A 24558-nucleotide genomic window follows, 5' to 3' on the forward strand; every position below is an offset into this window, starting at 1 on the left:
GGAAATTGTTTTTTTTGTTTTTTTTTTCCCAATACAAATTTCAATACTTCATTGTCATATTTGTATTCATTTAAGTTTAGAATTAATCATCGTGAAAACTACTTTTATTATATATACATAAAAACAAAGTGACACAAAAAAGTAATTTAGTAAAACAGAAAACCTAATGGATTCAGGAATACATCACCAAAACCCTATCTGCTTAAATGTTTTAATCAGATTTTTAATTTTTCAGACAAAAATATACTTCTCAATCTTTCATCAAGCTGTAAGCAAGATGCGCTTTCAATTAACATTTTATGTTCTCAATTACTGGTGAGCATTAGAGTGTAAAAAAGTTCTTCTCAGCATTCAGAGAATGACTGACTTGCAAAAGGATAAACCGATTGCACCATTGGTTCTAGCACTATATAAGATGCATATTTGAATCATTCAGAGCTCAGCAGCCCACAGTGGAATCAATCTTCTATCACCTCTCTGAGGCAGCAGTTGATATGGCAAAGTCAAAGGCTTTGTCTTTACCATTTCACCAGGGTTCAAGGTGTCGGAGAATGACAGAACACTGGGTCAAAAGTCACCTGACCTACTACGCACATTAGTGCGCTGCTTAGTCAGCGGGAGATGTTATATAGCAGGACTAACATCTCTAATTGTGTCTAACAAAGCTCATCACTGACCTTCTCCCCTACAATCATCTGCTGCTGTTCTAGTAAAGTTTTCCACCACAGCCTGGATGACAAATCCTGAAATGCAAAATGTGGTCCCATGTGTCCTAGCTCCAATGTTGGATCCTGGAAGACGTGTTGAGCAGACCTATTGGATAAAATGAGTTGATCAGAGAAATACTCCATATAATAGTTGCTTGAGTACAAGAAAACGAATAGGTCTCTCTGAATATGAAATGAATCCAACATGATACATCAATGCTATTATATAGCTTATTGCTATAGGCCCCCATTTTCCTGCCATTTCTCTATTCAAGAGATGTTCTTCTACACCTCCACCATGGCTTTTACATCAGCTGCCCATTAATGAACCTATCATGCAAACCAGTAAACACACCACATCCTGAACTTGGAATTGATTTTTTTCCCCCAGTAACTCACTTACAGCTGCAGTAAGTGACATTTATATGAAGAAAAAGTTTTTCTCATGTTTGTTAAAACTGTCACCATGTCCTGACAATATGAGTTAGATAATCTCTGAGGAGATTGAGCTCCTCCACCTCGTCCCAGCGGAGATGTTGCCGTCTGAAGAAATGCACATCTCCCGGTCAAAACAACCAATCAGATCGAGGAGGAGTGTCTTAACACTGTCAATCAACAACATAGTAATCAAACTATCTTTAAAGGAAAACCATTTACCTATTGTCATCTGTGCCTATGCTAACTCACAACAGACCCTGATGACCGGGAGAAGCTATAACAGAGTGAAAGAGGGAGAGTGTCAGCAGCATGTACACAAGCATGATTGACTGCTCTAAGACCTTTCTCCGGGTTCTGATTGGTTGTTTTTTACTGAGCTGGGTATTTCTGCAGTTGGTACTGGGAGCACTGGGAAAAGGCAGGGGAAGTCAATTTTTTCACATAATATTTATCTTACTGTTACAACATAGTAACAGTTTTAAATAATATGTGGTAGGGATCTCAAATCAATACAGGTGCAAAGTATCCACTGCTGTGAATAAACAATCTTTTAAACATGCTGTATAACATTTTTGAAAGATTGCTGGAAAAAACCTTAGTCATTTTTCCAAGTGTTCCAAGGTTCTTCCACAATTCACCTATGTTCAGTTAGATTATTAAGAGATTCTAAAACAAATTTAGCACAGCTGTTTGGTTTATCTTTTTATGTGATCACACTGTAATGCCTTGGTGACATTCCAAGGGATGATTTATTTTATGAATGAAATGATTTCTGATCAGGAGCTGGTCATGAAGTGTTAATCACTACATAATGAAACTCATCCCGTTTCCAAAAATTGTCTCAGGAGTGGAAAATCGGCACAAAATAGGCCAAAATTGCACATGTCCAGCCTTAGATTACCTCAGATCTGGACAAGGTTAGTTTATTGAAATAATTTTTCTTTATCACAGAATTACAATTTTGACTGTAATGTAAAATTGTCTAAATGTATTTATACTAAAATATTTTCTCATTTTGTTGTTAAAACCCCAAACTTCACTGTTGTAATAGACCAACACATGTTTGTGAAGTGAAAGGAGCTGATATATGATTTCCAAATTGTTTTAAAAGTAAAAATCTTAAAAGTACTTATTACTCTGATGCCTATAAATAAAATGCAATGCAAACTGCAGAACTCGTAATTTTTTAAAAAGAGACATTGCTTAATATTTAGTGAACTCAAGATTCAATTGTTCAAGATCAGACAGGAGTACCAAAGTTATTTCTATTTTTAAAGGCCATGCTAATGAGTGAGGGAATTGTTTTAGGATTTTTTTATTTATTTATTTATTTATTTTTTTATATCTTTCTTTGAGTATAGAGGTTTGCATCCATTTCCCAGAACTTTTAAACTATTTGACCCGGATTCAACTTTTGAAATATGCTTTCAGAAGCTTCTGATAGTTTCATGGCATTTCAACCCACTCTGCCTACAAAACCAGTATGAGACTAAAGTTTTGGGTCACCTTGATTATGCACACCCTTTTTAGCCCTGTCAACCATTTTTTTTTTTTATGAAACTGATCAGATCTTTGCAATGGTCACTAAAAACATTGACTTTGTTGTAACATATTCAGCATTTTCTTACAGTCAGTTTTCATTTGAAAGATCCTTCTTTGAGCCCCGGCTCCCTGGGTGGCTCATAATTTCTCTTACTCATGATTTTGTGGAGAGCACTAGTCCATAATGCAGTAAAACAGCCTCACAATATTATAATAACCCAGATGCGACAGTGTCTCAGAATTTCAGGATTCACCATTCTTCCCCAAAATATAACCATAGTCATTATGGCAAAGCACATTATGGTATCATCAAACCACAAGACATGTCTCCAAGAATAAATGTGTTAGTCCCTCCCTAAGTCCATTATCAAACTGCCATTAGTTTTTACATGGCTATTGGAGTGAAAGTCTCGTCTTCACAGGCCCAAAACTCTTTTCATTGTTGGTAATAACAATGAAAATAAGCCATCTCTTGCTAGTTTTAGTATCATGTGTAATTGTATGAACCAGATTGTTTAAAGACAGTAACCTAAGTGGATGTGAGGTTTATTAAGAATATCATAATAAAGTCAACCAAAAATCATTCTTTCATTATTCTTAGACTTAATGAGTCTGATTTGATGCCAGACTGTCAGTAAAAAAAAATGGTTGTGTCATTGTACAGGGTGTATGTAAATTAGCTTTAATTGTACGTAAAAAAATATTAGCATGTTTCATCATTGTATCATGGTCAATGAAAGAAAATTGGACAAGAAGTTTAGGAATAAGCCAGGAATAACATGAAGTGGACACAGAATTCACAGTACATTTTCCATCAACACAGGGTGAGAGGTTAACCACCAAAAAAGCAGAGCAAACCTCAAATGGACACATTTAACCTTCAAAATAATGTACAGCTGTCTAAATACCTTCTGGAGCAGTGGTTCTCAATTATTCATTTTTCATGCCCCAGATAGGGAACATACTTTTTTTTCATGGCCCCCAACATAAATTTTAAGTTCTTGAGGCTTATTTATTTTTAAAGTCCTATAACAATTTCCAAGTTCAGTTTATAAACTCAATTTGTATCATTTAATCAGGACTGCTCTAGAGAGAAAAGGTGCATATTTTTCACTGGGATGTACATTAAACACAGTTGGTTACTTTTCAGCTTTGTCAGTTTATTATTCTTCTAAAAGTTATACACATAAAATTTGTTCTTTTAAAATTTACTTAAATTTGTCACATTTTTCTGTCCCTGGTCACAAACTTCTCCATCTCTCCTCCATCAGCTCTGAACACCAGTGTGCCTGTGTAAGACACCCATGATCTGTGCTTAAATGTTAAAGACTACAAAATGATAAGACGTACAACTGGTGAAGTTTCTCAATGCCTTCCATCTGCTATATGTATTATTATTAATACAATCATGTATTTTCAAATTGCAGCATAACTGTTCTTCATATGCAAAACAAATACATTTGTAATTTCCCCCACATACAACCATTAAATTATCAATATGTATCCAATTATCCTTTCACATGAACACAATTTACAATGAATTACATGTTTTAATATCTTTTATCTATGTATTCTACTTTTAACCAACACAGTGCTTTAATACTTGCAGCTGGGCTGTTTCTTGTTAGTATGTTCACTTGCTTTTTTTTTTTTTGTTGCTTTGGTTTATTTATTTATTTTTTTTACCAGTGCTTATGATACAATTGTCTAGTTTAACAGCTCATTGATTGCATACACATGTTGCTCACTGCCAGCAGCATATCAACACCATTACACAATGTGAGGATACTAAAATGGACCTCACTTAAATAAAAGGCAGCATGAAATAAGCATAAAAATAAATCAAAATGGCACCTGCTGCGTTGCCCTCACTTCAGTTTTTTCAGTTGTTATGATTCAAAACTCAACAAATTAAGAATTGACCTAATACATCCACATTTAGCAGTGTTTCCTTTTAAATATTTTTACAGCCCCTTTAGTGTGTTTGTTTTGCCCATTCCTAACCTGTAAAATTGTCTACTAGCATAAGCTAAAGTTAATGTTAGTCTAAAAGTTTAAAGAAAGTAAAACTCACCTTCGTATCTGTGAATGTGTAACGAGGCATACATCTCAAAACCTTTCTTCGGCTTACTTGTTGGGGCTTTGGATCGAGGAACATCATTAATTGTTACCTTGAAGAAGCCCTGCAAGGTGAAATGTCATAGACTGGAAACGACCGAGCCGCTCATCCCCGAATGCGGAAGCTGACGTGCTTCCGTGCAAAGAGCATTCTGTCTCACAGAGCAATGCGCCACCCTCTGGCATGGGGGTGTAAATTATCCCTAAAGTGACTTACTCTCTCAATACCAATTTTAATGTGATTACATATTAGTGTGTCATACCTGTGTAGGGTACTTCTTCTGCTGGGTTGAACATAGATAGGATTAAGAGCTATTAGGCCATATATAAAATAAGCATGTTTGGAGGAGTTAAGGTCCCTTTAACATTTTCAAAAACTGTACCAACTGTTAGAGGTAGATGCTGTTTATTTTTATTTAGAATGATCTCATCTCAGAATTGTATTAAAATATGTATGTTTCATACATGTATGAGCATTAGAAAATACTGTTTTATGTCAGGTTTGTATATATATATATATTTGTAAGATTCAAAAGGAAAGGTTTAGGAATTCCCTCTGTAGAATGTTGAAACCCAGAGCTGTTACCGTAAACTTATTGTTTGACAAAAATGCAGTTTTGTCACAGTCAGACATGTTAGATATGTCTCTGCCTGAGTCAGCAAGGCTGCAGACTTTGAAGAGGAACATAAACCATTTATGTTGAAATATGTGAACTATGCTAATCATTTCCATCCCTGCCAATGCACTCAATCAGTTTTGTTTCCATGGTAATGCAGGTGAACAAGTTTTGTACTAATAACCGTTAAGTTTATGTAGGCCATTGGGTGAGGCTTGCTGCTATAAATAAGCACAGTTCCCTACATCCACCCATCTCATTGAGCAAAGAGGACCTCTTGCTTAGTCTCGTTTGGTTGTGAAAGGTGAGAAGTGTCTTTTTGAAGCATTTTTTTTTAAAAAAAAAGACCTTAAAAGAACTTAATCTTTTTAAAATTAAACACTAAAATATCATGCCATCTTCTTTTGGTCTGCAGCATCTATTAACTGACACCCATTCTCTGCAAATATGGTCAAGAAAGTAAGGAAACATTTGTGACTTTATTTACTCAGATGGAGTGAAAGAAATTTTGATTTTGTGCTGTAGGATTTTATAAAAAAAAATAGTTTAGCAAGTAAAGTAATGCAAATGCAAACTCTTTCTGTTTCAGTCAGTTCTTACCGCCCTGGCACTCTTGCTGTTTGGTAGGTTCAAGTCAACAACAATATTACTAATTTCCAATCAAGATACAATCTATTAATATTTTAACAATTCTATAGATAACATTTTTCTTTTTACTGTATTTTTCAGGTTTTGTAGGACTTAGTCAACAAAGTAAGATCGTCTCATTGGGCATTAAATGCTTTCCCTGGATTCTCTGACAGTTTTACGATTTTACCTTTGTCTTCTTTCCTTAGAACCAGAATGCAAGAATTCCTTCTCTGCCCGTAAGTATTAACACCATTTGGTATTTTTATTGAACATATATTTGCATATGTACCCTAGTCTTTGTTCCTAAACAGTAGTCCTTTTTTTCAGAGGGCTGGACAGAGTGGTTTGACAGAGACACCCCTTCTCTTATTGGAGACAAGGAGACTCTTTCCTCTCTTCGTAGGGAGAATCCTGGGAAGATCTGCCCCAACCCTACTAATATTGAAGCTGTGACTCTGTCTGGCCATAGTGTTGAGGAAACGGGTGAAAAAATTTTTAAGTAAGTACTGCATTGCTCCGGCAAGAATAGTAAGTGTCACATTATGTTATGGCTCTGGAACCAGTCTACTTTTTACCTTTCTATTTTGTATGTGCTATAATTTAAGTAAAGGCGTCTGGAACAATGTTTTGGGAAATTGATATGTTGGCAAACAGACAAGGACAAGTGAAAATAGGAAACCATAAAGTAAAAAAAAATGAAAATGAACAACCACTACTAGACTGCTTTTTTTATGTATCTAATTTTCCACTTTTTCAGATATGACACAAAATCCGGATTTATCTGCAGAAACAGAGATCAGCGTGACTGGAAGTGCCAAGACTATAAAGTTCGCTTCAGCTGTTCAGTTGATATCTGTCAAAATGGTGCCCAACCTAAAAAATAAAAATAAAAAAAAACTACTAATTTTAATCAATACAGAATTAAAATGTATTAGCACATTTTTGTCTTGGTGTGTGCTGGTTCTCGTTTGCCTATAAAATGAATGCATATGCAGTTTTGGTAACACAGTTTCCTGTTTTTGCAGTGTGTTGGACCAAGTGGTACAACCGAGACCGTCCCACTGGATCCGGTGACTGGGAGCATCTGAGTGCCCTGAGAAAAGAAAACCCTGGTGGAGACCTTTGTGCTGATCTTGTCTATGTTGAGGCTGTTACTGTTGAAGATAAGACTCCAGCTCTCAAGACTGGCCAAAAATTCCATGTGTAAGTTATCTTAAAGAAAAACCCTGCAAACACATACCTGTAGAGCAATATTTTCTTGATATTGATGGTCTAGATGACATGTAATCAGTTTTATTTGCACTTTAAGCAAGGGATAAATACATGTATAGATTAACAACAATATAACTAATGCATTCAAGCTTAATTTGTAGAAGGAATTATCTTGTAAATTACATAATGTTTAAACATCCATTTGATTCTTAAAGAAGCATATTTGCCTAAATTTGACCTCGAATCATTCAGCAAGTTTCTCATTTCTTAAAAAAAACATGTACACTTACACTTTTGTTATAATTTTCAGGTACAGTCCTGGAAAAGGATTTGTCTGCCGCAATGAGGACCAGAGTTTTGGCAAGTGCAGTGACTACAAAGTCCGCTTTGGATACTATTGTACCTCTGCTTCCTGAGTTTACTCCTGCAAATGACTTGAAGCTATTTTGTTTCATTTTCTTTTCCTTTCCTTTAGTTTACAATGACACAGAGACACAAATGCAGTATCTGTTTTGCAGGCGCTTCCTGTTTGTCTTTGTTATCTTATCTACCTGAGTCACTGTGAGAAGGGGAATTATGGGCTATATCTGTCTTCAACAAATTTATACAATGGTTTTTTCTTTTACCTGTGGGGAACGAATAAAAAACAATAAATAATTCAAAGCATACATGCACTTGTTGTTTTCGTCTGTCCGTGTTCAAATTTAGCCTCATTTTAGCATATCATTTGGTCAGAGCAAAGTATGAACCTAAATCATTTATAATAAAATAATAGTAAGGTTGATCTCAGGGTTCAGGTTTTTTTTTTTTTTATTTAGTGAAAAAATTAAGACATACATATATGCTATGTATAGGTAGTTCTAACTTCAGTTGTGTCTGACTTTCACCAACTATCACTGACAACCTTATACAAATTGATCAGAGATTAACTGTGATAAAAGTCAGGCAGCTGAACATTTATAACTCATCTATATATAATGATGCCTATCACATCTAAAACAAAAACCTGAAAAGGAATATTCTACATACTTCAAAGACTAGATGGGTCAAAGTACAAATCTGTTGAAGAATATATTTCAAAGATGTAGTATGGGATGTTGTAAAAATCGCCATGGTATCTATAAATCCTAAATTTAACACTGTTAAAACATACCTGAGCTCTTAACAGGTCTGGTACAGTAATCAAGTATTCTGAGTAATCAGGAAAAGAATGTTAATGTCAGAAAAATGACTTTTACCTTTAGGAGATAGCAGAAAAAATCAGAAACTCAGACATTTCTAATATATTTCAACCCACCATTTATGGCACATCATAGGCCAAACATGGCAACCCACTAAATTGAGCCAAAATGCTTGTTTGAGATTGTAAGAACAAGAGAATCTATTTTTCTATACTTCAATAAGATTTGGTCTGAATAACAAGCACTGCTCATCACCAGACAATCAGTTTTCCTACAGTGAAGCCTGGTGCAGACTCAGTCATTCTAAACGTTGGCCTAACTGTTGGGGAAAGACATTATGTCAATTCAACATTGAACATTCTCCATTACTGTTATTCGTAAAATAAAATTCATTTTCTAAACAGAAGTTATAGTTTTTACTCTGTGCTCCCTATGTTCAAAGAAATATGCTGTAATATATTTCTGCGCTTTTTCTTTTCTATGCATACAATAATGGTTCGGTTGGAAAACCCCTAAAAACTGAGTCACCCAAACATGCTTTGTGACCGTAATAGTCCGTTTGCTGTGATTGTCCCTAACAGCCACTCATAAGGCCGTGTTGAGGCACAGCTGAAAACTGAACAATCCATGAATTATTTCGCAACAATGGTCAACAATCCTGCATAACTGGACAGAGGGAAACACGCTCTCACCAGCAGAGTGGCATTTTTCCCTGTGGCAGTTGAACTCCTAGGATTTTCCACTCATCTTTCTTTTCTGCATAGAAAGAAAAATCACAAAGAAATGATATATGTCACCGTTTTAAATCAGACTGGACCCCAAATCTTAGAACCACTAAACATGATGTGAAACACAGGAAACCCATTACGTTTAAAAGAGCTCCGTTGGGTTATTAATGTCTGTTTTTGTATTAAACCATAGAAGCCTGAACATTGTATCATAAATAAATAAGGATTCCTACCTCATGAATAATTTGATTCAATGTTCAATGACAAAGAACTAATGGAACTAATAATTCTTTCATTGTTGTTAATTTGTTGCATTTTTAATGCAGTATACCTAGTATACTATTGATATATATCCCTCTCTGTTAGATTTTATAATTCTTTTATTATTAATATTATTATTTATTTTTTTTGTAATTTCTGAAAATGTAGTAACTATGTATTTTAACATTTTTGTGTACCTTATTCAATTTAAGTTTTGTAAGGTGTTTTGAGTAAAAAGACAAAGACTTCCTAGCTTTACCAGAAATGTTTGTTAGATTTCAAATTCAAAAACACCCACAGCATTAATGGGTTGACGTTTATTAATCAGTGGGCTAGTTTATTGAAATGATTTGTTCTTACTGTTCTTATTCTTATTAAAATTTCTGATTCATGGTTAACATTTTGTCCCCTTGGTTAGTTTTTGTCATTTTATCGCATTACAACTACAGAGTTCATTATTGTTCACCAGGGTTTTTCTTTAATAGACCAACAAAAAAGAAATACGTATTTGTGAAGGTAATGCCTGGTTTTCAAATTGTTTTACCCACCAAATTTTTAAACCCCTCATTTAAAAATTACTCTGATACCCATATTTATGGGTATCAATGGGTACCCAATGCAATTGGTCACCTAATTTAAAAAATATATATATACATCAATTTAACTGTGCTATTAAGTTTTTAGATATTCCGCTCTGACCCTCAAGGCACACTCCCATTAATGTTTGGACGTTTCCCTGCTTCAGTACACCTAAATTCAGTTGATTGCTGATTGAAAGGCTTTTTTAAAAATCTAAACTAAAAAACTGTAACTGAATCAGTTTCAGTTACAGCAGGGAAACACTGAAAATATGTAGGGCAGTGCGGTTTGAGAACCTGGGTTGGTAAACACTGCTTTGGTGAACGTGCAGCACAATAAAGACTAAAGGACAAACAGAGAGGTCAAGAATAAAGTTATTGGGATGTTTACATTGCAGTTAGGTTATAAAACAACACCCCAAGATTTAATCAGATTTAGAAGGTGGGAAGTCTGGCAAGCATGAGGATAAACAAAGCTGAGAAATAGTGGAACTACAGAAGAAAGGGAAAAGACAAACACTTATCTGAAAGAACACAATCCAGAGCACAAATGGCAAAATAAATGATCACACAGGAATAAACTAAAATGGCTAAATAACAGTAGACAACAACAACAACAAAAAAAAATGGACCAACGCAAAGTTCAAACACTGCTACATTTGAACAAATTCATTTTCTATCATGTGGAAATTGTAACCAAGGAAAAACATGGCTTGTAGAAATCCATAAATCTCTTCCTGATGTCATATTCATAAAATTTTTTCATGATGTTGCAAAAGTTTGTTATATTTCTAGGACACTACCTTAAAATTGCATTCATATATATGCCTACATTCAAATTAAATCAATCAGTCAATCTAGTTTATTTGTGGAGCACATTTCAGCAGCCAGGCGATTCAAGATGCTTTACATGATAAAAACAGAATATTACAATGTTGTAAAGAAAACACTCTACAGTCAACAATTGAAGAAACATAAAATTTTGATGAGTGCCATCATCGAAATCATACACAAGTTGGTCAATGTTTTGTTTATTATGGTTCTAAAGCAATTCTAAACAAATGGGTTTTTAGTCTTGATTTAAAGGAACTCAGTGTTTCAGCTGTTTTGCAGTTTTCTGGAATTTTGTTTCAGATTTATGGCACTTGGAAGCTGGATGGTTCCAAATGTTTTAATGAACCTATAAAGACTTTACAAAGCAATGTCACCATCAGAGTACAATTTGTTTAAAGACAGTAATTTAACAGGGTGTTAGATTTTGAATTTAAAGGATGTAGTAAGAAAGTTCACAAAAACATTTACTCTTCGTCATTCTGCGATGAAGAAAATAAATAAAATCTTGATAACAGCCACTCACCCAAAAAAGAAAATCAAATAGTCTTTCAGTCAGTGACAAAACATGGTTTTGTCTTTTTTTAAAGTGCGTATGTAAATGAGATTTAACTGTAAGTAAAAACGACAAAGACATGTCTCCATTGTGCCAAGGTCAAGAAGACACAGCAGAGATGAAAGGAAATTTGACAGGAGTTTTAGGAACAAGCCAGGGCCCCCTGAGGCTCAAGGATAGCATGAAGTGGACACAGCATTCACAGTCAAGTAAATTTCACATTGCCACTGGCTGCGAGATTAACCACCAAGAAAGAAGCGCAAACCTCTTTTAACCTTGACAAAACTATGCAGCTGTCCATATAGAGGCTTAATGACTAGATGGGACACATAGCCATTAGGCCACATTAACAAGTACATTCAGGGGAACAAAGGTCAATTTAACATTTTCAAACCTAAGGCCAGTGTACTGTCAGTCACTGAATCACTAAATCTTCACAAGTGGAGTGATGCAATGCACAAAACGGACAGCGCAATGTTTACTCGAACAAATTCCAAAGTATATTTTGGAAAACCATAACTCAAACTGGCAGCTAGAGGGTTGAAACCTGGACACAGGTGTTCTAATAGAATATGTATTCCAAAGACACTTCAAGGAACATTTTGGAAAGGATAAATCAACTGTGACTTGACATGTATATATCCTAATTTAAGCCAAAAGCTTGCAGTTTTCCACAGCCAAGGTGAAAACCGTAATTCTTTTTAGAAATAAGTTGAGTCTTATAATCATTTCTGTGAAAGAGAACACAATAAAAGGCTGACAGTCCTAAAACAAGGCATATGGTAAACCTTACCTCTTGCTTAGTTTCCTTGGAATTTTTAAGGAAAGACATGTCTTTCTGGGAGATTTTTAAAAATCACCTTCACCTTTGTGCATAACTAGAAAACACTAATGTGGGATGTCTTCATATTTTTGAATGCAGCACCTAACTGATACTCTTGTTCTGAAAATATGACCAACCAAGTAAGGGATATTAATTTATTTATGGTAATTTATTTTAATAGATCAATTAAAGATGAGATTTTATACTGTACAACCTGAGCATATAAAATAAATTGCCTATGAAGTAAAATAAAGGTTTAAGGATTCCCCTCTCTGTTCTAGATGAATTTTACCATTGCAGCATTTTTGTTGTTTGGTATGTACATGTCTGCAAAATTATTACAAATTTCCAATCAAGATACCTACAATCTATAACATAATTTCAGTAACTTTTATTCTTCCAACTTTATTTTGCAGGTTTTGTAGGCTTAAGTCAACAAGGTAAGATAGTCTTAGTGGGCAGGTACTGGTTTCTCAGGGTCCTCTATATATCTGAGAGGCTAACAGTTATACTTTTGTCTTCTCTGGTTACCAGAATGCAAAAATCCTTACTGTGTCCATAATATCATTTGGTGCTTTTATTTAAAGTATATTTACCTTTGTTTATGTTTCTTTCTGAACAGTGTTTTTTTTTTTTTTTTTTTTTTTTAAGGGCTCGACAGAGTGGTTTGACAGAGACAACCCTTCTGGAAGTGAAGACTGGGAGACGCTTTCCTCTCTTTGTAGGGAGGATCCTGGGAAGATCTGCCCCCAACCCGACCAATATGGAGGTCAGGACTCTGTCTGGCCGTAACGCCGAGGACACTGGTGAAAAGATTTACGAGTAAGGATTAGTCATGAATAAATAATGTTGTTTTGCTATGAGCCAACCCATTTTTAGCTGTCTATTTAGTTACAGTGTAAAGCCCTGTTAATGACAATTGTCTCTTATCTTTTGTGTCATACTAATTTTTCTATTCTATTCTACGATCCTTAATCTCTTATTTTTGCCAATAAGGAGGAACCTCATCATTTGTAATATTGATAAACGATACGTTCACTTCTGTTTAATTGTCAGCTATTCTTTGCTGTTTATTTCCTGGATTTCATGACTTTAACATGGGTATAAACTTAATTTGTTGCCATAGAGGACTGTGTAGCAGCAATTCACTCAGGGTGAGTCACTGATCCTGCTTTGAAGATTTAAGTAAACAGGATCACCGTATAGTATTAACATATTCCTCTTGGTGTTTTAACCCTTTTGGTCATCAGACTCAGTTGCAAACCTTTTAAGACCGCTGTGTTGCACATTTCATTTTCTTTGTTTTGTTTTGTTTTTTGTTTTGTTTTGTTTTTTCTAGATATGACACAACATCCGGATATTTCTGCAGAAAGAGGGATCAAAGGGACCGGAAGTGCCACGATTACTAAGTTCGCTTCAGCTGCTCATTTGATACCTGTGAAAATGGTATCAACTCCCTTTTTAACAATACAAAAAGAAAATGATAAATGTATGTACCACTGGTGTCTTAGTGGCAGTTGCGTAAGTGGTTTTAGTAACACAGCTTTTGAACTCTATTTCTTTTTTCTTTTTTTTCTTTTTTTTTTGTTTTGTTTTGTTTTGTTTTTGTTTTTTGTTTTTTTAGTGTGCTGGACCAAGTGGTACAATCGAGACCGTCCCAGTGGATCTGGTGACTGGGAGCATCTGAGTGCCCTGAGAAAAGAAAAGCCTGGTGGGGACCTTTGTGCTGATCTTGTCTATGTTGAGGCTTTTACTGTTGAAGATGACATTCCAGCTCTCAAGAGAGGACAGAAATTCCATTAGTAGGTTATCTTTAAAAAAAAAGAAGAAAAAAAAAAACGGTTCTTCCAAACATGTCCCTGTAAAGTACAGTTTTCATGACATTAGCATTAAGATGCAAGTTAAAATAACCTGGCTTTTTTTTCTTTGGTAAAATAATAGATATACCTATAGAACAAAAAATAATGTATTCAAACTTAATTTGGTTTTTATAATGATCTTGCTTACTATATAGTATTTAAATGTACATCTAATTCTTAAATAAGCAGACTAAATTTAACTACAAATCATTCAGCAAGTTTCTCATTTCTAATCAAACATATACACTTAACCGTTTTTGTTATCATTTTCGGCTACAGCCCTGGAAAAGGTTTGTCTGCCGAAATAAGAACCACACATCTGGCAAGTGCAGGGACTACAAAGTTCGCTTTGGATGCAGTTGTCGCTCCGTTGCCTGACTCGACTCCTGCAAATGATCAGAGGGAAGAAACTGAAGTTTGATTTTGATTTCTTTGCCATTTCCTTATCCTTTTTAGTCATTTCCACAAATGAAGTATCTGTTTTGCAGGTGCTGCTTGCTTGTCATTGACGTCTCGTCTACTTAAAGTACAGTGAAGAAGGAAATTATAGCTTTGTCTGTGTTTAACAAATGCATCAATTGATCTTTTTATTTTACCTGTGGGGAATTAGTCAAAAACAACAAATAATTCAAAGCATATATGCTCTTGTTGGGTTCATCTTTCTGCTGTATTCAAATTAAACCTTATTGGATGATTTGGTCAGAGTAACGTATGACTCTAAATGATTGACATAATTCAGCTGTACTACATTTTTTGTCAGAGTTCAGTTTTTTTTTTTTTTTTATCATTAACATGGAGCTTATCACAAATGTTTCAGCACATTATGAGACTTCCTTTTCTTGTCTTGTTAGAAGTTTATTTAAAAAAAAAAATGTAAGTAGGTTGTGCTATATCGCTCAAAAATGAGCTAATGAGCATGTGGTTTTCACTGACTTTCCCTGGAAATCTTTTGCAAAGTGATTAGAGATGACCTGCGATAAACTCAGATAATTTCACATTCATAGCTTGTCTATAGTAAGTCTCATAGTTGAAAACGCTCATCAGAGCTCAGACCAAAAATGGAAGTCAAATGAATATTCTGTAAACTTCAAAGGCAGGATGGGTCAAAGCAGAAATCAGGGGAGAAATATGAAACAATTTCAATGTCATTGGAAATGCCTGGATCACATGTGCCAAACTCATAGTCTGTGAGCCAAATCCAGCCCACCATAGCGGAGCTACCTGATGTGAATACAACTTCAAGATAACAGTTGTGTTATTATATATTGTTTTATTTGTAAGATCCAATCAGGTTTTATTTGCATGGCACCAAATTAAGTCATTGTTAGAATATGTTAAACACTATTCTATTTTAAGATGTATTTGATATGAATTTTTATCAATGAATTCTGCTATACTCTGAGAACATTCGTGGCCTAGACCTCCACTAGGACTTATTAATCTGACTTATCAGAAAAGAAAGGACTCGGTTAGAGAGATGACCAGAGATCAATTGTTCCCCTGTGGAGCAAGGAGAACTATCAAGGTCAGCCATTTCTAATGCATTCCACCCCATAATTCATGGTACAGTATAGGCCAGCCAAAGCAACCTACTGAATTTAGACAATGAGTTGTTTGGGATTGTAAAAACAGGTGAAACAAAACCGATCTTTTACACTTCTACAAGATTTGGCCTAAACTGGCAGCATAATCACAGGCACTCATTACCTGCTCTGCTCATTACCTCACTAACACCTTCCCTACTGTGAACCACGAGGACTCCATCATTTTCACATTTTTCTTTGGCAGAGTCCACGCAGGAGGTGAAATGACAACAGCTAAATAGAGAAATTCCTCAACGACCCGTTTTAGGGAGCTCGACTCGGCAGTTGATCCACCAACATTCAAGTTCAGCTTAGTTCAAGTAAAAAAAATTACTCTGTTTATGCCAAAGGAAATTTTAAATATTGTCCTAACTCATACCACTCAAGTACCTTCAGAGAGTTGTGAAGGAGGCAGAGCCAGAAATTTTTCATAGGGGCGGCCAAGTTGGGACGGTTGATTAAAGTGGCTCTGATCGGCCCGGAGCCACTTTGGAGCACAACATTCATGTTTTCAAAATAACTCACAGAAGACCAAAACATTTACGTAAAGGCCTTGCTATATTAACAAATATAGAAGTTTAATGATATTATCAGTGCTGCCACCACCTGTTTTGGAGGAGAACTGCATGTTCAAAAGGTTTGTTGTCCTGGTTCTTTATCACCCTACACAGGAACTATCAATCACTTGACAGGGGTCGGTGCAGGTATGACGGTTGCCAAACACATATCCTGTCAATGGTCATGGTCTACTGAACTGCTAACCAAGCCAAACAAAGGCCAATCACTAAAGTACTTGCTGAAAATATATGCGTGCACAGGGAGAATAACCTGTAATATTTTTACCAATCTTACATTTATTTCCAGTTTTATCATGTATCTATCTGTGATGTGATTGCTGTGAAACACTTTGGTCAGCTGACGTTGTTGTAAATGGGCTGTATAAATAAACTTTGACTTTGAAAATTACCTCTACTATTCAGGAATATCTTTGGAAATTCTTTTAGGCCTATTCAGATCTGGCACCCACCGACATTGACATAATCATAAAAAATGTGAATGCACTCAGAATGGACTAAAAGCATCTTTTCGCAGGCCGTCTTTGGATGTAATCTGGGACACATTTAGTTTTATTAGTTTTGCCAGCTGAACACTATCCCTCCTGGGACACTCTGAAATGCCACAGACAGAGTTGACACGGCTCCCATCAACCAGAAGAGTTATTATTGGACATTTCCCTATTAATAGAAATGAGCATTACTGCTGAAATCAGACTAGTTTAAATAAAATGAAGCAACTGTCAGTGTCAATATTCTTAAGATAGGGCTTTTTTTATTTTATTTGACACAGGATATGGAAGATTTTCTTTCTTTACATTCGTCCACGTCACCTAAAGTGTAGCAGCGTTCTGCCGACTGGAGTGTGATATCGTAAAACATCTTAAGTTCTTGCTCTCATGCTGCTTATGCCAGACCATAGACTGTATTAAGACTTTTTTTGGGCTAAGTGTTCCCCACTTAAATGTGGCACAGACGAAAATATCTGAAACTAATTTAGTTAGCGCACATAACTTGATTTATTACAGAGATCTGACTATTAAGGGCAAGCAAGGAAAGTTCGCAAAAGTGAAATAAACAGGTAAGACTGCATAAAAAAAACAAAAAAAACTAATTCAACATTTGTATTGTTTCTAATTTATTGTAAAGCTATTTTGGATTATTTACATAAACTGGTCAGTGCATCCCTATATTTCTATTGATGGAAATGACATAAGTAATCACATATTGAGTTTTTTTTTTTTTGTTGATTAATGATTGGTATTTAAAATTTGTATATATCTTACAGCAGCTACTATAGGATTTTTTTTTATTATTTTTTTAATCAGTGGACATGTGTACTGAGTCTGAGAATATATGAAAAAAATGCTCACTAAGACTTATATTTTTGCATATTCTGGAATACAGAGAAGTTTAATTCTTTTCAGGATATCTTGCATGTATGAACAATATTGCAACAGGTTTAAAAGGCCTGGCGTAAATGACTTGACAGTCATGACATAGATTTCTACTCAAACTCAGCCAAATGTAACTTGGTGCCAATAAATGCCCTCCATAATTTAGACTTGGAGGCTCAAGGGTGGCTAAATTACTATCTTGAACTGCAGCTTACCCCAACCCCACAATTCTTTTGTCTGCAGAAGACTCATCTGTTGACACAGAGCAGAAAATTGAGCAGTCCATACATATTATTGTGACTATTGCAAACAATCCTGGTTAACTGGACAAGGAGAAAGAAGCTCTCAGTATGAGAGTCGCATTTTCCCCTATGGCATGTCGAACTACTGGGATTTTCCGCTCATCTTTGTTATCTACATATAAAGAGAAAATACAAACGTAAAAAACAACACCACTTTAAAATATATTGGCAATCATAAATATGTATACAAATGATTAATAAACAAAAAAAGTACAATGATGAAGTTTTTTTTTTCTTTCATTGTAGTTAATTTATAGTATTTCTATTGTTTGGTGATCAAACTGCTCAGCCTTAAGGGCCGATGTCCTGCATGTCCCCTCCAGAACTGAGTGACATGATAAGGAGGTATTCCAGCTATTTGAATCAGCATTTCTTAGAGCAGTGATATATCTTCAACACGCAGGCACTGGCCCTTCAGCTCTGAAGTTTGACTTTTGGTAACTGCTGCTTTACCGACACTTGACCTTTCTGGTAAATTGAGCCTGTATAACCTGTTTGTATGTCCTGTGGGATAAAAGATGCATGCTTTCTTCAGGCGCAGCCATTCATCCTTTTTGAAACATCCCACAAACAAAATGGAAGCAACCAATAAAACGTGTTAGACCTGCAAATCCATTTTCCAGGCTTTGTGCTGTTTTTGTTTACTGGGATGCAAAAATTTGGCTAAGTGATCCAGTTGCATATTTTCAGTCGTTAGATGGAGGCATGGGCGGAGTGCGGATGATACAAAAAATGTGGAGAGCACAACAACTGCATCCTTCTGCTTGAAAGTCCTGAGGTGAGGCTCATGCTTGTTGAGTAAAATGTCTGTCTTTGAGACATTGCTTTGTAATTATTATTATTTTTAATTTTTATGAAAGCCTTTTTATGTTTCTTTAACAGAAGAGGAGAAACTTCATCTGCTGCCATGATAAAAGTGGTAATTTGTAACTTCTTAGGCAGCAATTTTAAATATTTAATGCAAAAATATGCACATTCAAATTGGATGCTTTATTTTCTTCTAGATTAGTCTTGCAGCTCTGGCTGGAGTGATCTGTGGTAAGTTCATCCTGCTAATGAACATTCTGTTTTGTCAGGTTGACTAATGGAAGACAGATAATTTTGATTCTTCTTTTTTTTTTTCATAGGATCATGGGCTCAGGAAGAAGTATTCAGTAAGACTCTTCCACTTAAGTTGAATTTAGTCGACGTGAATGACCTTGCATTATATACTATAATGTACAGTTAATCCCAAAGGTACTCATATCTGTCGCAGATTAAGGCTTAAAAAACATTCACATGAAAAATCTTTACTTCGCATCAAAGAAGTCAAAGCCCTTTTTTAATTGCCGAAAAGCTTTTTTTTTTTTCTTTTTTTTTTGCATGCTTCCACTGGTATCTTTAGACATTCACCTATTAAGATGTGCTCCATGTCTTTGAAGTTGGAGGGCTCCCCCTTGCCCATCCTCCTAATCTTTAGCTCCCTGCACAAATTCTTTATCATATTCAAGTCTGACAGGAGCACGCTGCAATTATTTCTTAAAGTCAGAAGAAACATGTGGATAAAATTAAAAGATATCTAGAAACCCAAACCTGCCAGGAATAGTAATAATTGTGAGCTGCGCTGTCGCTTTGCACAGTAAACTAATGGTAAAATGATAGCTTGTGAATTTCTGTCACATATGAAATGTCTTTTCACTTTGATTTGTAAGTTCGTACGTTTTCAGCTTGTGGTTGTTTCTTGAAGATAAATTTTTCTGTAGCATTTTTTTTTTCTTAAATATACTCTCTTTCAAGAGAAGAACATATAATAGTAGGAGGAGGTTTTGTGTGAAATAACAGTTTTGTGCCTTTTGTTTTGTCCCTTAGACTTCACGTCTCCAATTATCCCAAGTGAGTTCCTAATTTCTAATCATTTTGAAATCTAAAACACACATTTGTGATATTTATAATACAGCAATTCAATTTAACTCACACATAAGACAACACCTCTATATATTTAGATTACTTTTTTTCTTCTTTAAACCACAAATATGTTTGTATTATGCTAATTAAAATTATGTTTTTCTCTTTTTTCTTTTGCTTAATGAAAATCCCGTCAGATCCACAAGGTTAGACTTTATTTGAACATTTTAAAAACAAGATAAATATGTTGTTATTTTTGTCCTTCAGACTGACCACTACATTTATTTTGAAATAATATTTTCTTTTGCTAAAATACATACTTTTCTCCTGTTTCTTGTCTCATAGCCCTAAATCCACTTATATCAGGTCAGATTTTAATTTGAGATTACCTTGACATTTAAACATAATTTATTTTAGAGATAGAGACTGACACTCTCTGCTTTCTTTTTAAAATCTGTTTAGGAGTCCAGTGCCATCAACCCACCGACCTTCGTAAGAAGAGTCCACTTTTTGTTTTCTTAGAACTATCAGTTTCACCTGGACTTATATTTTAGTGATCTTGACACCTTTATAAGCTGCAAATCCATCTGCAAAGTTAATTTGACATTTTTTATTTGTTTATTTGTTTTCAGAGTGCTGGACCCAGTGGTTTGAGACTGATAATCCCTCAAGATATGAAGACATGGAAAATCTTGCCAAAATTGTCCGAAGGCATCCTGGACAGATCTGCCCGGACCCAATAGATATTGAAGCTAGGACACTGTCTGGCCTAACTCCAGAAGAAGCAGGAGACATAATTAAAATGTAAGTTTCACAAACGTGGACGTTTCATGGAAGTGAAATGAATGAAGTAGCCCTTAATAGTTAACCCTTGCTTAAATGATGAGCTTTGTCACTTATTTATTTTTCTATCTTTGTGACACACATCCTGTACAAACAAACTGAAAAACAAACAATTCTGTTAGAGAAAGCGTCCCATCAAATAAAAGCAGTGTATCACATTTAAATTAGAATTTGTTAAACCACCTTTTGATTCCGTATCATTAATCTAATATAATTACTGAAACTTATTGTTACGGCTTCAAAACATTTCCCGTGTGTAGAAGCCAGTCACATGTTTTGCTCAAAATTGACTTTGGACCGTTATTCCACACAAATCCTGAGGGGAATGGTGAGCTTTTCTTTAAACTCTGAACTTTGGCTCTTTCTGTAAATTTGTATTGGATTCAGTTCTCTGCCTCTGAAATCCATTTGGTTTCCTTGTGCTTAGATTGACTGTCTCGGTTTAAAAACAAAAGAGAGACCTTCACTTTCATGTTCTCCTCTGGAATGTCCTGGCTAAATTTCTCCATTAATTCCCATGTCAAATGAACTTACTAATTCCAAGTCAATTTGGAGACATGAGTTGTATCTGAATCTTGGACAACTCTTTCAATTAAATCTGTAAAGCTAATGGAGGATTTAATGCTGTCCTTCTGTGTTACGGCCTGAACTGAAACATTCAAAAATGTAGAAGTATGTCTGTAATCCGTCCCATCAGGGTTTTCAACAATAAGGTTGCAGAGCTCTTGAGAGAGCAGTTTTCTTCTATCTATTCTTGAGTGAAACTTTATGGTAATTAGGGATCTTCTCAGGCCACCAGCAGATACTCAGAAAGCAGCAGACATTAACTTGCACCGATTAGGCGGTTGCTTCCTAAATGCTAAACTTTTTGTGATTTTTTTTTTTGGCTTTATATAGTTTTTTTGCTCCTCTTTGTATTCATGTCTCAAATACTTATTTCTTGTGTCATTCCACTTTATTACAAATAATCCATGAGCTAATTTGTGTTGGGTTTTCTGTTTGTCTGAATTATTTGTGAGTTTTCAATCAATATGCTAACTAGAAATATATTCACAAAGAGAGTTTTCTATGTGTAGTGTCTAATGGCACTACATATGTAAGAAAATATATATTAATAGAGGCTTTTAGGGAGAACATTTGTGAGCCAGTCTTTCGATGAGAGTGAGCGAAAAAGGTAAAGAGTGTCTGAATGTGCTTAAAGGCAGTTGAAGGTATAGATCGCTGCAGTTGAAGGCTGTGCTAAATGTAGCTGGAGCTTTATGTTTAGAGGTAACAAAGCCAAATATGTGAAGCTGCGTGAGCTGTTTATACTTTTGAGTCCTTTTACAATTCAACTTTCAGATTCTCCCCAGGTAATGTGCACCGATCTGCAACATGAGCTTGTTTGAAATAGAATCATTCTTTACTCACAAAAGTGTGTGTGTGTCTGAGAGTTTTTGCACAGAGGCGTTTGTAAAGGCGACAAATCCCTGTAAATACACTCTTTGCATTCTCCATGCTTATTGTTCCTGCTGCACATTGCAACATTTTTATGTGTCTTTCGTACGCTCCACCCCCCCCCCCCCCCCCGACACCCTTTGCATCACTAACGTAATTTACTTTTCTTCTCTTTCAACTTTTCCTTCCACCAGTTGCCTCGTAGGTGAATCACGGGTCTCCATTTGGTCCCGTCCTCTGTCGCCACTAAACTTACTCCAACTAACTTCATGTAATCTTTCACCAAATCCACAAATCTCCTTGTTCGGTCTTCCTTTCAGCTTCCTGACCTGTGGCTCCAACCTCGGGATCCTTCTACAGATCTAATCATTGTCTCTCCTCTGAACATGTTCAAACCATTTCAGCCTGGCTTCTGTAGCTTTATCCCCAAAACATCTAACATGAAACGTCTCTCTGATGTAATTATTCGCGGTCCTTCGTCGCTCCCAAAGAGAATCGCAACAGGCTGAGCTCTGCAAGCCCTAGTTTTGTCTCTAAACCATAAAACGTTGCTGCTCTCACCACTTTTCATGTGCACTAATTAGTGATGTTTCTACACAAAGTGTTAAGTTTCTTTTATAAGTGTCTTTTTTTTACAGAACTGATAGGGGATTCATCTGCAGAAAGAGAGACCAACCTGACAGGCAGTGTGAGGATTATAAGGTTCGCTTCAGCTGCCCCCTTCCTTACTGTGGTGACATAGGTAACGAAAAGTAAATGTTATGCTGTTAATATACTTTTTTATTATTATTATTCTTTTACAAAAATTCCAATTAGAATAGAGTGTGCATTTTAAATTTATTTTGTCCGCTGCAGTGTGTTGGACCAACTGGTATGACAGAGATGACCCGTCTGTAACCAGTGACTGGGAGACTCTGGAGGATCTGCAAAGCGAAAACCCAGGAGAAATTTGCCAAGAGCCTGTGTACATCCAGACTGTTAGCACCCACACCTTGTCCCCGGCTACCTACACAAGGGAGAACTTCTTTGTGTAAGTTCCCTTTGAAAATAAGCATTCACACAGAACATCCTCCTTCCACCAACAACAGTAGACTTGTAGGGTATGCAGCCTTTTTTGTTTGCATTTTTTTTGTTGTTTTTTTTGCACAATCCAAAGAATAAACAAAACACAACCCGTTAAAGACAGCTGACATGTGAATAACTATGACTAGTAGGTTTTGACTGAATTCTCTGAAACATGAACAAATTTGCGTACGTCTAAAATGTCAACAGTACAAACGTTTGCAAAGCTGGAATCTAACACTCCTATACCTACTGAGTTTGTATCCTGTGCAGGTTTAAGAGACACTTTGGAACCAGTCTATGATGTCACTAGCTAAACCTTAAGTAGATCCCCTAGAGCCGCTAACACTGTAAATAGATCCCCAGTCCATCTCTGGCACTTCAAGAGCACACAGGACACACGAGTTTTATTGATTTTTATTTTATTTTTTTACAGGGTGTTTAGTGAGCTCTCTTCAGGTTCTCCTGCTTCCATCCACAGTTAAAAAGTCTGACTGTTAATTAATCATGTCATGTCAAAATTGGTCTTTATATAGAAGCTTGCAATAACTACTTTTCAAAGGTGGACAAATGCCTTCAAGTACTGATCTAGGTTTTTCGGAACATCCCTATCTAGACATAAAGAATTGTTGACTCTATTTCTAAGCCATCTTGTGCCATCCTCACTTTCTCTGAACCGTTTTTTTTTTTTTTTTCCCCAGCTGCAATGCAGCAGCAGGTTTGATTTGCCGTCAAAAGGACCAAATGCCTGGGACCTGCAGGGACCACAAGATTCGGTTTGGATGTCCTTGCAGATAATGAGCCACGACTCTACCAAAAACGAGAAAGTCAAGAGGAGGAAAACAGAAATTAAAAGAAAGAAAACATGTCTGTTTGTATCTAAGAAAAAGAACTGACTTTGTGTTGATGAGTAATTTTGAACTTGAGCAGAAGATCTTCCAGTTTTCTCTGACAAAAAAATGTAAAAAAAAAAAAGTTACAAAAAAAACACACAAACAAAAAACGCCCTTCTCTGCCATGTTGTCTTTTTCCCCAAGCTATTTGTGGTCTAATGGTGCGGGAATATTAGTCTAACTGCAAATAAAATGCATATTAAAAGCAAACCTCGGTTTGTGTGCAGGTTTCTATAGTTCACTTACAACAGGATTAAAGTAGAGATGCACTAAAAGATCAACAGGACAACTTAACAAAATTATCTTTAACCCTGGTGAGTGATCATCTGGTGGTAGCTAAACATTTGTCTCATAAGTGACAGCACTGTGAGACAAGACTTCCGTGGAATTTGGAGGAAACGCGAAAAGTGAAAGAAACGTCTAGTAGGGAAAATGCATTGCTTCTGTTTAAATCCATTTAGCGGCTACTTTTCTATCGATTTGTGGGCACGTGACGGCAGGATGGCAAGCGATAAAACACAC

The 24558-nt window shown here is 35.7% G+C and overlaps 2 protein-coding genes and 1 pseudogene across 2 annotated transcripts; all 3 read left to right on the top strand.

Annotated features, from left to right (window-relative positions):
• The first annotated feature begins 5409 nt into the window (after positions 1-5409).
• On the top strand, positions 5410-7930 carry LOC103134295 (uncharacterized). The gene is made up of 9 exons (XM_016669020.1): positions 5410-5726; positions 5838-5881; positions 6012-6045; positions 6152-6175; positions 6259-6288; positions 6380-6551; positions 6810-6916; positions 7078-7255; positions 7575-7930. Exons 2-9 carry the CDS (start codon positions 5870-5872, stop codon positions 7678-7680), a joined length of 663 nt encoding a protein of 220 aa, XP_016524506.1. The 5' UTR covers positions 5410-5726; positions 5838-5869; the 3' UTR covers positions 7681-7930.
• Positions 7931-12855: 4925 nt separating this feature from the next.
• Positions 12856-14751, top strand: LOC107833447 (cartilage intermediate layer protein 2-like; annotated as a pseudogene).
• Positions 14752-18677: 3926 nt separating this feature from the next.
• On the top strand, positions 18678-24246 carry LOC103134301 (uncharacterized). Its single transcript, XM_007546485.2, has 11 exons — positions 18678-18836; positions 18922-18955; positions 19045-19071; positions 19766-19789; positions 19999-20007; positions 20147-20167; positions 20264-20293; positions 20434-20605; positions 22720-22823; positions 22937-23111; positions 23845-24246. Exons 1-11 carry the CDS (start codon positions 18771-18773, stop codon positions 23939-23941), a joined length of 759 nt encoding a protein of 252 aa, XP_007546547.2. The 5' UTR covers positions 18678-18770; the 3' UTR covers positions 23942-24246.
• The last annotated feature ends 312 nt before the right edge of the window (positions 24247-24558 follow it).

Source organism: Poecilia formosa, unplaced genomic scaffold (assembly GCF_000485575.1).
Source record: "Poecilia formosa unplaced genomic scaffold, Poecilia_formosa-5.1.2 Scaffold1, whole genome shotgun sequence".
Classification (NCBI taxonomy): domain Eukaryota; kingdom Metazoa; phylum Chordata; class Actinopteri; order Cyprinodontiformes; family Poeciliidae; genus Poecilia; species Poecilia formosa.